The 15,714-nt window shown below is 42.3% G+C and overlaps 1 protein-coding gene across 2 annotated transcripts in view; it reads right to left on the bottom strand.

Annotated features, from left to right (window-relative positions):
* Positions 1-15,714, bottom strand: part of SGSM3 (small G protein signaling modulator 3) — a 42,210-nt gene that overhangs the window by 8,018 nt on the left and 18,478 nt on the right. For both annotated transcript variants that reach the window (XM_042467463.1, XM_042467464.1), the window contains 12 exons: positions 15,422-15,488; positions 13,133-13,341; positions 12,562-12,669; positions 10,536-10,679; positions 8,497-8,692; positions 7,050-7,195; positions 5,736-5,960; positions 3,430-3,484; positions 2,284-2,411; positions 1,601-1,756; positions 1,001-1,055; positions 811-860 (listed from right to left, as the gene is read on the bottom strand). In XM_042467463.1, the coding sequence (XP_042323397.1) occupies positions 811-860; positions 1,001-1,055; positions 1,601-1,756; positions 2,284-2,411; positions 3,430-3,484; positions 5,736-5,960; positions 7,050-7,195; positions 8,497-8,692; positions 10,536-10,679; positions 12,562-12,669; positions 13,133-13,341; positions 15,422-15,488 (1,539 nt within the window). The remainder of the gene's footprint in view (positions 1-810; positions 861-1,000; positions 1,056-1,600; positions 1,757-2,283; positions 2,412-3,429; positions 3,485-5,735; positions 5,961-7,049; positions 7,196-8,496; positions 8,693-10,535; positions 10,680-12,561; positions 12,670-13,132; positions 13,342-15,421; positions 15,489-15,714) is intronic.

Below are 15,714 nucleotides of genomic sequence, written 5' to 3'. Positions count from 1 at the left end.
AGCCGGATGTGCTACAACAGTCATATATAGAGACCTCCAGGAGTCCTTGCATGCCCCTGTAGATGAAATGCATGCAGTGCATACAGTTACAGGAAAATAGTTGGACACATCCCCACTCATCTCCCCATCCCCCATTTAACAGCATGGAAATGACCATGTGGGAAAGGGGGCTGCACTGCTTACAAGGTAGGGATTTTTGTTATAGTGGTTGGAACAGAATTCTGAAACTCTGCAATGACCAAAAAAGTGATTTATGATGTTATAAGACTGACGTACCACTACCAAAATTCACAGAGAATGCCAGCCAGCATTTTATAGATCTGCCTTGTTGCTTTATGAGTGGATGGGAATGACCGAGCCCATATTAATAAATAATGAACCAAGCTCACCAACTTGCATTACCATGGGCTTTGTTCACATTTTCACTCCTTCCCACTCCCAAATAGATGTTTGAAAACTGCTTTTCTAAATGGTATGGGAGGAGCTAATTTAAGACAATATTGAATTGGTTACAAATTAAATGAATGAGTTCATATTTGTCACTTTATTTCTGTATGTTCCAGTTCTCCTTCTGGGACGTGGGAATAAGATACTACCCATTTTTCTCAGCCTACATATGGCTCTGGTCCTCTCTTGCAGAGTTCCCAGTCTCCCTGCACCCATTTTTTTAATTCATCTTTTGTACACACATGCAGACTTCTATTTTGCAAGCTGGGAAACACCACAACCTGGGGCTAATGGATAATAAAGACACTAAGAGAGAACCAAAAGCCCAATGTGAAAAGTGCATGCAAAAAGAACAAATTATACCTCTTTGCTCCGTTCATCCAGGACCTCTACAAATTTTGCAGGAAACCAACCTATAGCAAGAGAAGAATAAGAAGCTATTTGAGTGTAGTCCTTTCAGAGTTAATGCTGTTAAAAATATCAGGGGAGGTATGCCACTTATTAGATGCTTTGTTCACCACTCTACCCTCACAAATGTCTCAGTTGCACTCACCTCTGAGGCCATTTAGCTCACCCACCCAACAATGCTCATCCTTCTGGGAGACAATCTAAAATAATAAAAAAGGAGAGAATATACCTTAATGTTATAGAAGAAAAAGAGCAAATAAGAAGGCTCTGACCAGAGCAATACCTGATCTCCCATAAATCAGTTTGTTTCACTGGCATGTGGGCAGCCTAAGGAAGGATTTGTATCTACTTCAGCTTGGGGAGAGAAGCCTTTGTCCACTGATCCATAAAGTTCAAGGATCAAAAGGGGCTAAAGTACAGAGTGAAAACCTTTTCCCCAAACCCGTATCTCTTGTTGAAGCCCAGAGATTAGACTTCAATAATACTCTACCTTTTTCAATTTGTGCAGTCTTTCCTTATCTTCATTGTCTCCACCCACTTTTCCCTTATTTAATTTGCTTTACCTAATTATATCTAGGTCTTTCTTCAAATCTCTCTTCACCTAACATCTTTTACTTAGTCTAACTCTTGATTAACCACTTTGTTTTTCTCATATTTATTTTCTACACTGTAGTTCTGTAACACCTAATTTGTTTGATATCTTGGCAAATCTACTACTATCTGTCTGTTAGTCGTCATATCATACCGTGATGATATCATTCTTACGGAAGCCTAGTTCATCATCATCATGACGCTCAAAATCCAGCAGTGCCTTGGCACGTCGCCGCTGATTCCGGGAACATGCTACATAGCTTTCATGGTCTCTCTGGTGGCTCTCCATTGTGTAGTCTGGAGTCAAGTCCTGGTTAGAGGCAGAAAGACATGCCCATAGAAGACCAAAATAATCAAGACAAGGAATTCCTTTGGTTATGTAGCTTCTCTCATTTCTCCCTCTACTACACTACACAGCATTCCTCTATCCCAAGTAACACTGGCCAGTGGCATTCCTGCCTGGGGCATAACCCAGTGCAGGGAGGTGGGGCTCATAGGGGTGGGGATTCTGGTGCAGGGCCAAAAGGAAATTCCTCCCACTTTGCTGCCTCAGTATATAGAATGGTGCCAAAGCAATGAGGTGTGTGGGGATGCACTCTGCCCTCTCAGCAGCCCCACCCGGTCTTCTGAGTCTCAAGTGCCCACAGCCGCATGGGACCCAGAAGGCAGCCACCCACTCCTCCCATGGTGTACTATCCCACTGGGTGACAGTCCCCTCTGGGGTGTCACCTGGTGTGGTCTGCACCCCCCCCCAGTGATGCCACTGACACTGGCACAGATATGGCTATATCCACAGCAGGAAGCAGAGATTCATCAGCCAAAGACCCCTTCACTCACTATGCTGCAACTCTTGGGATCCACACACTGAAAATGCTGTGCTACTTGCAGGATGGCCTCACGCAAGTCTGCAACCAGCTCAGTTTGCTTAATATTCTTGGCCTTCAGCGCCTCCATATCATCTTCTCCTAGTAGAAGAACAAGGAACTCTCTTAAGAAGAACAAGGAAGCAATCACTTTCCCCTCTAAGTGTTCAGCATCTGGTACCTAAAACTCTGTGTTTTCTATATGAAAAAGTTTGTGTCACTGTAAGTAGCAACTCAGCTGTAAAACCATCTGTCCAGTGGGTAGGGCTGTGGGAAGAAGGGTCCTGCAACGTATCACCCAGCTTCCATTACAATATAATAAATCTCAAGAACATAATGTCTATGTTGCAAAATTAAACTAGGTTATCTCTCATTGATCCCCTAACTGTAGTGACGGATTAAGTGACCTATAATCCCTGGGAGCGTTGCAGTCTCAAGAAGAGGTTTGTGTTTGTTGACTGGTTTGTCCTGGGACACGCCTTGATTTGCAGATAGTTCCCACAGAAGCAAAGACAAACTGAAGTGGATCAAGAAAAAAATCTGGCTCTCTTTCAGTTCCTCATTGTTTCTTCTTTGTGACTCACTAACTTTTATCTCTGGACTTCTAAGATGGCAAAAACAAAACCTCCTTCTAAAACAGTGCTACTCAAAATGGTGATTCCTGGACTGGTACCAGTCTGTTGGCCAGAGGCTGTTGGTTTGTATGGAGTTTCCAATAAATAAAGAAACAAAAAGGCCCCAGTCCCTGGCTTGTTAGAAAAATAAACTGGTAGTCCTTCACATCTCATAGCATGAGAAGAATCATTATAGAAACTTCATGACAGCCACTGGCACGACTTTAGGTGAATAATTTCTTGATTACTACAGAGTAAACAGCTTATGTGTTGCATTTCATTACTGTTTTTTAAAAAGATTGATACAGACCAGCTTACTGAAAGAAAAGCCTGTTTACACACTTTAATGATCAGCAGGTTGTTTGGCACAGCTATTAATAGTGCAAAACTATTCAGTATGTATATAATAGACATTCAGCAATTTTTATTGTACACGGGTCCTCGCTACATATTCCAATGCTGTCCATCTCCTACAGGGACACAAATCACGATGGATCTGTCCTTACCAAAAAGCAGTGAGGTAATGCCAGACTTCCTGCGCTGTGTCCTGCGTCGCACAATCTAAGAGAGAGAAGCAAAGCACAACAGGAAAGGATATTATTTAAAAAGCTGTACTGATCAGATACAAACCAGGTCTTCAAAGTGACTTACATTAAAGAAGAGTAAAGGAGAGATTAATAGACATTAACAGACAATGGTATAGTAATGACAGGATTCCTCCTCCTCAGGTAAAGGCAATAAAGGGGTGCAATGTTTGGCAAGCACAGCAGCTCCTGATTCCTTCCTTCCTTCCTCACAAGGCCTCTTGAAACAAAGGGATCATCTACAAGGAACTTGCGGTGGGCAGAGGCACCTACAAACTGCATCAATTCAAGCCTACTTTCTACCCTCATACCACATTTTCCTTAACTCACTATCTCCACAATGGGAATTTCCTTGAGTCACAGAGAAAAGAAGGGGGGAGATAGGGGGTGTGGTGATCGAATGTACAGCTTCCTCTTGAAAATGAAACCATCCACCCACAAAGCAACAGCCATGTTAGTCCACATAAAAAAGAAAAGGGGAGGACCAGGAAAGAAAGACCATCTAATAGCATCTTTAATACTGATTTAAATTTTAACATTAACTTTCATAGGTGTCAAACCACTTCCACAAATGCAATGACTGAGGAGGTGGGCTGATATCCATAAGAGCTCATGTTAAAATATAGATCGGTTAGTCTTAAAGGAGCTGACACATTTCCCCCTTCCCTCTTCCCTTTTTACTCTTCAAATATGAGTTAATACTTTTCCTTGTTCAGCATCTTCCTTGCAAAATGGTGAGTCCAGCAGAGATTTTGAAGAGTGAGGTGGGCACTCATCTAAGGCTCATACTGCTGCTTACTCTTCTTGTGGACTACTGAGGGCTGCCAATGGCTATTAGCCATAATAGCTGATTTTTTACTCAGAAAAAAAAAAAAGAATCTCTCCTTCTCCATTCCCCTTCTCCAGTTCTTACTTTCACATCTCTTTGTTCCCATTAGAAGGAACCACCACTGCCATAGCAATGAGCTCTCTCAGAAGCAGCACAGCCTCCTTTTCAACACTTCTGCTTTACGTTGTCTCTCTCCTCCACACTTCCTCACATTCTTTATGAAAAAGTGGCTGATATGGGACACCGACCCATCTCAGGGAAGGAAATCAGGCTCTGAGATGGAGGAAGCAAACTGCAAACATACGCAAGAAAAGGCTGCCCAATGTCTCACTCCTTCCTGGAATTCCTAGTTGTCTCTCAGGCTAGGCAAAACCTGGCTTTCCTCTCCTCCACCTCCCTTGCACACTGTTCTCTGCAGGAGGAATTCTATGGGAGAGCAAATGATCTGCCCTCCTCCTGAAAATCTCCCCATACCCCCCTTCACAGAGCAGCTTTTCCAGCTGCCTCCCTCCCTCCCACATAACATCCTCATTCACACCCATAAACTCCTCTTCAGACTGGTGCCTGGATCCAGCCCCATCCATTCATCCACTCTTTCTCTCAGGCACACCAGAATGTAATCGAATGGGCTGGAATGGGACATGAGACGATGCTGAAAGCATTTGCATGTTTTGGAGATTCTCACAAACAATATTTTGGAACAGAAACATGTCAAAAACTATGCCTTTATTGACCCTTTAAGGCTTGAAAGTCATCCAGTTTCTGTGGGATTTCTGTGCTTTTTCCAATCACTCTCATGGAGTCTTATATGACTTCTGAATTTGGTAAGGGAGGGTATTTGGGAAGTGCATGTTCTGGGCTCTTTTGCAAGTTACAGTAGTGGGCTATTTTGCAGTATCCAGATGTTGTGCCTAGAACAGGCTCTAAAAGGTAGTTTCTGTGGGAGGATTTTTGTGGCTTGTTGCATCACTTTCACCAACTGTGTGTGGTCAGTGATTTTTATGAACTACCTAGTCAGAAGTTGGCATTTTGGGCTCTTTTACACTATTCTGGATATCTGTTGGGCCTTAAAGGGTGGTTATGCCTTAAAGAAAATTTCTTTTCTGGCCCTTATTATTCATTTTCATAGTGAAAATAATGCTGCTGTAAAGGAAGGGGCCTTAAAATGATCTTCAATGGATGTTAAATACACTAGTTATGACAATCGTAACAGAAATACTAAACAACGCAGAGCAATTAACTGGCAACATGTTGGGAAAGTTTGCTAGCACTTCTTCAACAAGGTATTTTGGTCTGTGATAAACCTTCACTATCACTACCTTTGAACAAGCGAGGAAAATACAAAGCGCAGATGCCTAAGAAAAAGTACAAGGAAGGTAACATTTTGAATTTATAATACCTTTGATAAGTTGACAGCAGCACCGGGACTTAATAGCTGCCCTTGGTCGGCAATGAGGTAAGCAAGATGCTTGCAACGCTGTGTCTCCACTGCCACATCTGTCAGTGACCCAGCAATCCGCATGGCTTCCTGCAAGAGCACATCTGGATCTTCAATTTGAGAGGGGATGTCTGAGAGTGTGTTGAAGATGGATGCAGAGTTCTCTGACTGGATCAGTTCATCTTCCTGTTTTAATATGAACAGGTCATTCTACAGGTTTATGGGTCACTCATGTTTTGGAATACTTGATAGCTGTATCTAGTCCTAATCTCATGGTGAACATGTGAATAGGACAAACAAACAAACAAACAAAAGAACCGTTTTCTACAATTCCTTCCCTTTTGCTCTGGTCCTTACTTTATTCTGGCTGTCCCATAGTGCCTGCAGTGAAACTCAGCCTTTTCTACCTGGAATTATCCATCCCTTTAATGCTAATTTTCTTACAATATGAAAACTATTTTATTAAATGGTCGATATGCTAATTTTTTACTAACAGGGGACTTTTATGTGACATATGCAGCAAGAAGTATCATCATGAAGTCTGCAAAAAAATTTACTGACAGTTACTGACACATATCCAGTCACGACAATTACCATAAATATTCTATTTTTCCCCATAGTTGTGCATAAGGGACTGTCTTAATGCTACATATAACATCAGCTACCTCTCAGTGGAGTATTACACCCATTCTAGAGCTGTCTAGAGCACTAGACAGCCACATGTAAATAGTTTGTTCAAGAGATTATACAGCCCTCTAAGATTGCAGTTCTATATACATGCAGCAAGGTATAAGACTCATGATGTTCAGTAGACTACCATTGGACTGAACAGTCTGGAGTGGACATGATCTGTCAATAGACTACAATATCAACATGTCTAACATTAAAATCAACAACACAGCACATATTTCTTTGGCTGTCACAGAAACTGCTGCTGGAAAGCCGCTCACAGAATATCCACATACAAGTTTGTTGGTTTGTGGTGCTATTCAAACATGAACCAATATATTTTGGAAATATATAATTAATCACCATAATCTATATACAATTGTGTTCTTACTATTTCAGAAGACTGAAGAGAGGCAAGTAAGACAACAGGGCTGGAAGATTCCAGTAATTACATGCCCTCATATACTAAAGGAGTAAAACACAGTATTTTTTATTTTTCATTCCTGAAAAGCACCTAAACACCTCCATTCAGATTAATAGGGACTTGCCCAACTCATGCCATGAGAAGAAAAAGAGGAAAACTGGTAGCTGAGGAGTGTTGGTTACCTTCATCCTGAGCATGCCCAAAGTGACCTGGAAGAGAACTATGGAACCCTGGTAGAAAAAAAGGTCCCAGATGCGTAGCAACAGCTTGATATGCACAACACTAGCAAAGGATGTGAGGAACCAATGCAGGGTGATCAGGGACAGCTCTGTGGATGGAGACAGAGGGGGAAGCAAACAGTTCCAGTTTAGCCATTACCAGCATGAGGAAAAATATCATCCCATGCCAGCTCTTTATGAAGTCCCTTTCCATTCCACACATGAACAGAGAACACACAAAACTCTTTCTTGTAAAAAAGCTACCCGTCTTACAATCACTGCATAGAATGGAAGCAAAACCTATTCCCATCTGTTCTTTTCATGCCACACAGTACTGTCAGCACTAGACAGAACGTGTATAAATAACTTCAAGGGCATGGGATTTCACTGAACACATGAACAAGACTGGACGCAGAAGTTCTAGTGAATTTTTCTCATCATAACAAAAAAACTTAAACCTCTTTTCCTGACTCAGAACCAAACTCAAACACACTACCCACCCAATTTGCCCATGTTCAAATTATTTGTGTGTGAACCATATTGATATTACACACATCACTAAATTCCCCATACCAGCAGCATTGGTGAAAATGCTTACTACAGTTAGGTTCACGAAACAGAGCTAGACCCTTAGGTTCACGAAACAGAGCTAGACCCTGAAGCTGAAAATTAATTAAAATGCCCTATAAAGCAGGGGCAGACAAAGTATGACCCATAGGTCCCCACATCAGTCCCTCTTGCACCCAATTTATTTTTATACTAAAACAACCAAACATCCTCATCTAAACAGTACAAGAAAAACTAATGATCAACTCTGGTTTTGAAACAAGACTTCCTGTTGAGGGTAGGGAGAAAATGGCTAATTGCACAGCCTATAGGCCACCATTGTCTATTTCAGAGTAAAGAAATATGCTGGGATGTAGGCAGATGTGGGGGAGAGGGCAGAGGGGAAGTTATGGGTCCCAGAAGTTTTGTGGGAGTTGAATGCAGTTCCCAGACCTTTGGAATTTCCTCAGCACCTAAAAGGAAGTCATTTAAATTCTCTGTTATAAGCACAGAGTGAAAGAGTGCAAGTAGATGCTGCAAGGACTATAAAGTGCTATGCATATTGAATGCATAGCTTTAATGCAACTTCAGGAAGTGTTCTTGACTATATTTTATCTGCCACTATTGAAAGTGAACAACAAATAAATATTGCATTATTTTTGGACTATTCTCCCAGTGTTTTGGATTACACTGGCAATGCTGATTTGGGGATTCTGGGAACTTTAGTTGAAAAAACATAATGGTTTAAAGCTCTGAATGTAATCCATTTGGGCCCTTTTTAATGTATGAAGGAGACTTTAATCCTCTCAAAAGCCCATAAATGACAAAACAAAACAAAACAACCCCCAAAAAACATTTCTATTACCAATGTCATGCTCCTGAAGAAGCTTATCCAGTCGTGGCAGGTACTGCACAATGAGATGTCTCAATACACGCTGGTCTGTCTGTACACCCATGAGAGTGGTGCTGAAGTAAGAGGCGGGCACCAGGTCCTCAATGATAGCACACATCATCCAGAAGGCATCTTCTTCTTCCAGGAAGAGAAGCAAGGAAGCCACTACCTGTAACATGTGGGACAATAAGGCCTGAAAGTAAGCTGCAGAGCAAGAATTACACAAGAAAGTGAAGTAAGCAGCTGAAAATTATTTTATTGCAAACTAAAAAGGGCTAATTTTCATTGCAGCCTAAAATGGGAGCACCTGAAATTCTGGACTCTAACAATGCTCTCAGAAGTAATTATTCTTCTTGCAAACCTAACCACCAGAACAATAAGTGGTTGTGGCATCAGGCTGCAATAGCAGAAACCTGGGATATGCATTTTATTCTGACAAGTATATTACTTGTGTTAACTCTAGGCTCTCATGATGATGCTGCCTTTCAATGGTGATGAGATCGTGTGCTCCTGTGAGGCAAGAGACTATGCTGACGGCAGCAGTGTTGCCAGTAGGGCCTCCCATATCAGAAAGTCTTTTCCTGAGGAGCCAGACAAAATGTGCCAAACACAGACTGGATAGCTGCAGAACACAAGAGAGTGACACTCGTGGAGGCTCTTTCAGAGACAACGGCAATGGCATCATAGTTAATGCTTGTTAGCACTGCACAAAGGAAGGCAATGGTAAACTACTCCTGAAGGCCCTTGTGCCGAAAGCCATGTGTGAGACAGTGCAAAATGATGAAACTCCCAGATAGGAAGGCACTCAATGGGCTACTGTGGTATAGCAGAGGAGAAATATGAGTAGCACTCTGGTTCATGATGCAACTGGACTGAAGTCAAAAGTAAAGTAAAATGAACAAACGCTTACTTTTAATATCCTGTTCTGAGTATATTGCTGTATACTCTCTCTGTGTGTGTATACAGTGCAGGCTCATTATAGGCGGCTTTCAGCTTACGGGGAAGCTGCTGGGAGAACAGGAGAATGGTTCACATGTGCGTGGCCACGTGCCGAGCACAAGCCCCATTATATCTAATGGGGCTCGAGCATACACTTTTCACCTTACACAGGGGGTAGTGGTGTCCGGAACGGATCCCCTGCGTAAGGCAAGGGCGGATAGTACTGTAGGAGACACACTGCCCACACTCGCAGAAGTGCCATTGTCTGAACAGACTGAAGAAGCAAAGATGGTGCACAGTCATGGCTGGGGGGGAGGGGGAGGAGGCACCAAGCAACACTCATTCTATTACAAGTGAGCCTTGTAGTTGGCTTGATGCATTCTCCTCCTTTCAGCTTGCATTGCAAATAGTGTGCTAGTGTGTGCATGGCCAGGAATTCAAAGCCTCCACAGAAAGAAGAAGTAATGACTTTCTCCTGTTTCCATGATTGCAAATTGGACAGATAAGTTTAATTAATTCAAGGAGAGGTACCCTCTTTGCACAGAAAAGCCTTGAGACTGTGCCTCTGTGCGATCAGTCCCAAGCAAACCTTGTAGGCAGGAAGAACTGAAGAAAGAGCTCACCCCTCATCAAATTAATGGAACTTGCCTGTAAGCTGTAAGCATTGAAAGAAAAAGTTGCCAGCAAGTGAGTCATCAAAAGCCAGGGAAATCTGAACAGCCAGCCGTCCTTATCCATGGATTTTTTATCCACGGATCCAAGCACCACAGTTTGAAAACATTATTCTAATATATACACTCTCAAAACTAAACCTTAATTTTACCATTTTATACAATGGACACCATTATACTGTGCCACTGTATTTAACAAGACTTGAATATCCATGGGTTTTGGTATCCACAGGGAGTCCTGGAACCAAATCCCAGTGAATACCAAGGGCCAAATGTATTTTGTTCATTCCACTGCAGTAAGAAAAACAGCATGCTGTTGCCTTTTACCTATGAACTACTATGGCCAACCTACTGTGAACAGCTGCAGTCTAAGAAAAAACACAAGGGTTTGGGCTTATTTACCATGCCAGTTCCTTGGCAGTAGCCAATTTCTGGATACAGCCAAGCCAATCCACGTAATATTCTACGTAGTCGTGGCACACCAATGCTGTTCATGTTGGAGAAGCAGGCATTGCTGGGCATGGTGCGGAGCAGGTCTTTCTCGATCTATCAGACAACAAGAATAGTAGATAAGCAGTTTAGAATCAGCTAGTGATCCCCCCCTCCATCTTCTTTTCCCTTCTTAGACCCTGCCTGCCAACATATTTTCTGCCATGTTAAAGTAGGCCTGGAGTCCCACCGTCTATTCTTGTTTCAGAGATTCTGGCGTATTCCCACACAGCATAGAAGCCTTACAAACAAATCTACCCATTCACTAAAGCCTCACCTTTAACCTCAAATAAACTGCTCAAGATAAAAGAGTATGTAGCACATCTCTTGTTGATACTCAGAATAAAAATGAGTATCAGTGGTATCAAGAGAATCAGCATATAATGCAGATGTGTACTTTCTGAAAATCACCCTCAAAGTCAGCATGGATGAAACTCCAGATTTATATAAATAGTATAACGTTGCCAGAGGAATAACATAATAAACATTGGCTTTTGTGTCATATCCATTTATGCTGGCTGATTTACATACTGTTAGCCCAAGCCTCCTTCCCGCCACCTACTTTAAGCAAAATAAAAAAATCAATAATCAAAAAAATCAAAATTGTTCCCATTTTGTTCATTTGACAAAATGAGTTTCAGTTGGGGAATGAAGTAATCCAAGACCCAACCATGGAGGCTAACATTCTTCTTCAAAAAGTATGATGAGTCTAAAAGAGACTCATTAGACATGGCATGCCCATTTTTTACTTGCTTATAGTATCTCACCACCTTTAGCTAGCTGTTAAAATGCCGACAGAGAAACATTTAGGTGTCCTTTGTGTCCTCCTTACTAGACTGACTGCTATTTTGAGTTCATTCTCCAGAATCTTGTGGGTCTGATAATTAATAGTGAGAACAATGGAACTATGCTGGACTTAAGGCAGGAGTGAGGCAACTTTATCCCACCAAATGTTTTAATCTTTAACTCCAGAAGCCAACCAGAATAGCTAATAATAATAATAATATATTTTATTTATAGACCGCGAATGATCATAGCGGTGTACAGTAAAAATTGAATACAAAACAAATATAAGGTGACAGTTAAAGGAGGGAGAAGTCTCGTCCTTCAGGCAGTCCCTGATGTTGCTGGGTCTGTCTGATTGCTCCCTCTGAGGCCAAGATGACAGTTAAGGAGGGAGGGGCCTCTTCCTTCAGGCAGTCCCTGATGTTGCTGGGTCTGCCTGATCACTCCCTCTGAGGCAGAGATGACAGTTAAGGAGGGAGGGGCCTCTTCCTTCAGGCAGTCCCTGATGTTGCTGGGTCTGCCTGATCGCTCCCTCTGAGGCCGAGAAGCCAGTTAAAGAGGGAGGGGCTTCTTCCTTCAGGCAGTCCCTGATGATGATAATATAAGGGATTGTATGAGCTGTACTCTAAAACACCAAGAGGACCAAAGGTTTCCCAGCCCTATGGTAACACAGGCCCATTTTTTCACAGTGTTTATAGTCATTAATAAAAATTCTCACTAAATACTCATCGTCCTTTATGACCTTGTTCTTCAACAATGTTTTTACCTCTACCATTGCAGAGTATTTTAGTGTGCAAAAAGATCTAGGCTGGATGAAGTAGATGGTGGCAGGAGGTTTACATATCTAGACCAGGAAATTGCTCACTTACAAGCATTATAGTATTCATCTTCCCTTTTTCCAGCATGATAATAAATATGCACACATTCCACTTTATTCTACACAAACTGGAGTCAGTAATATATACTGATAAGTCCTTTACAAAATTCTGAAAAGGAAGACTGTGAGCCAGTCCTCTAAATCCATGCTCAATGTAAGGCAAGAATCAACCCAAAAAGAGAAGCTGCACCAGTAATTAAGGGTCTCTTACGTCTTTCTCCTCCACTGAATTCTTATTAGCAGAATATCCAGCACTAATCCACTGAAATTACTCACTTGTTTGGCAGCAATGGTTTCATCATTTGAGCTGTTCTTTACAATTTCCCGGTAAGACATTTCTGAATTTCTCTTCTTCTGTAGAGCACCGGATAGTCGCATCCACAGCTGGGTAAATTAGAGGAATGAAATTAAAAGCAAGACAGGAGATTCCCACTGTGGAACTTCCCACCATATTCCTACTAGACATACCTGTGACAATGGTGTGACAGAGTCCTCCCTCTCTCTGTCCCACCACTCTCACAGGTACAACTGGTGGAAACACAGTAGAGGAACTTCTTTGCGGCTGAGGAACACTCTTCCTAGAGAAGTTAGACTGGTGGCCTCCTTGCTATCCTTTCATAGGCAGACAAAGACCTTTTTTGTTTTGGCAGGCCTTTGAGGGTGGATTCCTAAGGGAGAAAGAGCCTTCATGTGCTGCATTGATAACTTTTGTAGAGTGTACTTTTTTTAGTAGCATCTATTTTAACTTTGCTAAACTGTCAGACTGGGGAAAATGTGGGATATTATCAAATATAAAAACAACAACAATAGCAATCTCTGTTCCCTCCATTACCCAGGAGTGCCTCACCTGTGGTCTCATGCTGTGAGGAATGCCAGCCAACACTAGTGATCGCAGCTTATCTGAATGTGGAAGTGTGACTTCTATCTTGTCCCAGGTGAGGTCCCCCACATCATGGTTGTGTGTAAACTCCAAGTGAGCCTGCCATTTCAGCCTCTGCTGTGGCTCTTCTATCAGTGGGATTCCCAAGAGCTTGCTGGAGTTTGGCTCAGCACCATCTATAGCAAAAGCCATAAATTTAAGTGTAGGAAGATATGATGTTACAGATGCCCAGCTCTCTAAACAGCTAAATTAAATCACCCAGAAAGATGGTAAGAAAGCCTTAATGGAAGCTACAGTCCAACAACATCCAAAGAGCCACCTTTGTCCATCTCCATCTTCAATAACTGTGTGTGGGTACAGCTATATGTCAATTTTGATACCAACACATTCACATCACAACTGCTTTCTAATCTGATAAGCTAGTGTGGACAACTAGACAAAGTGTGGGTCTGGGACCACATGCGGTCTCCAAGGCTGTTTGGGTGGTCCTCAACCCCTTTGTATTTCATAGACTGCTTCTTGGAGGGAGGAGGAAGGGTGATTTATCTTTCCTGGAAGAATCTAGGAGCAGTGACTCATCTATGAAATGGAGTGCACCCCTTACCCCCACTAACATCAACATCCCAATACCAGAGTAGTGCTTCTACACATTTCTCTCCCCTCCCATCCGTTTCAGAAGTTTGTGCAGCCCCCAGAGGGTCCTGAAGCAGAAAATCCACCTTTCCAGCCCTGCTACATTTGACTATTTCAACAGCCCCTTCATGAGACTTGTACATTAAAAAAGTACCTTTTTCAAACTCTGCAGCTGGATGGGGGTGTATATCACAACACTCTATGCTAGGTGACATCAGAAAATTAATCTTCATCTAAGAGTTCATTCAAGACTCATTGTTAGCTCAATTCCTGACAGGATTTCACAATGCCACCCTGAACATACCAAACGTAACTAATTTTGGAAGCTAAGTAGGGTCAGACTGGGTTAATACTTGAACAGGAAACCATTAAGGAGCATTAGGGACCTCCAGATAGGAATAAGAAATAATCCTGCCTGAAATCCTGGATAAATGCTGTCAATCAGAGTTGACACCACTGGAACCAAACCTCTGGTTCAGTATAAGACCACAAAGTGTATAAATAGTAGCCTTAAAATATATGTGAACAAGGCCCCAACCCACTCCTAGTCATTACTTGCACATATTTCAAAAGGAAAAGCTGATATGCACACCCACACCCACCCTTCATAATTAATATTACACAATGCATACCTGTCTTTCATATAATGTAAATAAAGCCACCGTATATACTCATATATAAGTAAAAAAAATATTTTTAAAAAGACCCCAAAAAAACCCTGGGTCGACTTATACATGGGCCAATACGGTCAGGTAACCCCTCACTGTTTCTGATGGTGGTGCGTGTACACCACTGTGCAGCCACTGGGGACAGTGGGCACTCAAAGCGGAGGATTCAAAGCAGCTCACAATGTAAAGAAAGGATACAAATAAAATAGAGGGGCTGAAAGAAATTGAGAGGGGGAATGAGTAGAGGAGACCCTCTACTCTCTCTTCCAGGAGATAGCCAAGGTGGAGGGGAGAGTAGGGGCCCTGCCGAGAAGAGGAAGAAGGGGCTGCTTTAAAGTGGATGCCAGTGCCCAGTCATCACATCCCGTCCAGGTTTAAAGCAGCCTCAGAGGCGAAGTGACCACTCCCAGGCTCTCAAAGGGAAGGCCCGCCAAGGAGAGGATGAGGAAGCAGCAGTGTGCTCCAGGCGACATTTGGAGGTCCACAGGAGCAATTGGGGCAGGGTTTGCATGTGGTTGCCAAGGAAGGCTTTGAGGGAAGGACTTTGGGGAGCTGGAAATTCTGTGTGATCAGCTTGCCTCTGGTGCGTCTCTTTAACTTATCTCCCCTTCCAATTCCATCCATTCCATGTATTTTACTTACTGTATATCCTTGCTTTACATTGTGAACCACTTTGAGCCCCTTCTGTCCCCAATGGCTGTGCAGCTATCATTATGTTTTACCCTCACCTTATCCACGGGTCACATCAAAATTCCTAATTTTGTTCCCAAAACCCGCCCTCAATTTATACATGAGGTCAACTTCTAATTGAGTATATATGGCATTTCTTTAGACCCAAAGAGCTTTCAAGACACAACTCTGAACACTTAAGGAATGATACCGCTAGAAATTAAAGACTTCTAAGTGAGAGCCTAAGGGGTATCTGGTCACAAGTCCCACCAAACAAAAACCTTGCCTTCTTTGTCTACTCGAAAACCAAATTCATCATATCGGAACTCAGGTTGCTCAACAGATTCTTCTTTCTGGAAAATAAAAGAGCAAAGGTTTTTCCCCCTGTTGTCTGCCATTAAAGTGATGAACACCTAATTTTTACACATTGCAAACATGCAAAATAAAAAGGGAGCATTGTAAACTCCTGCTGTTGTGCTTAAAGGAAGAACTGGAACAAATTTTTATCACTGTTATTTGCTATGTTTTCTCCAACTCCAGTCTCCATTACTGACTTCCAAGATCTGCAGAGACTGTGTA

This window comes from Sceloporus undulatus, chromosome 5 (assembly GCF_019175285.1).
Source record: "Sceloporus undulatus isolate JIND9_A2432 ecotype Alabama chromosome 5, SceUnd_v1.1, whole genome shotgun sequence".
Taxonomy (NCBI): domain Eukaryota; kingdom Metazoa; phylum Chordata; class Lepidosauria; order Squamata; family Phrynosomatidae; genus Sceloporus; species Sceloporus undulatus.
The sequence above is the reverse complement of the archived record's forward strand: the minus strand, read 5'-3'. Positions and strand labels throughout refer to the sequence as shown.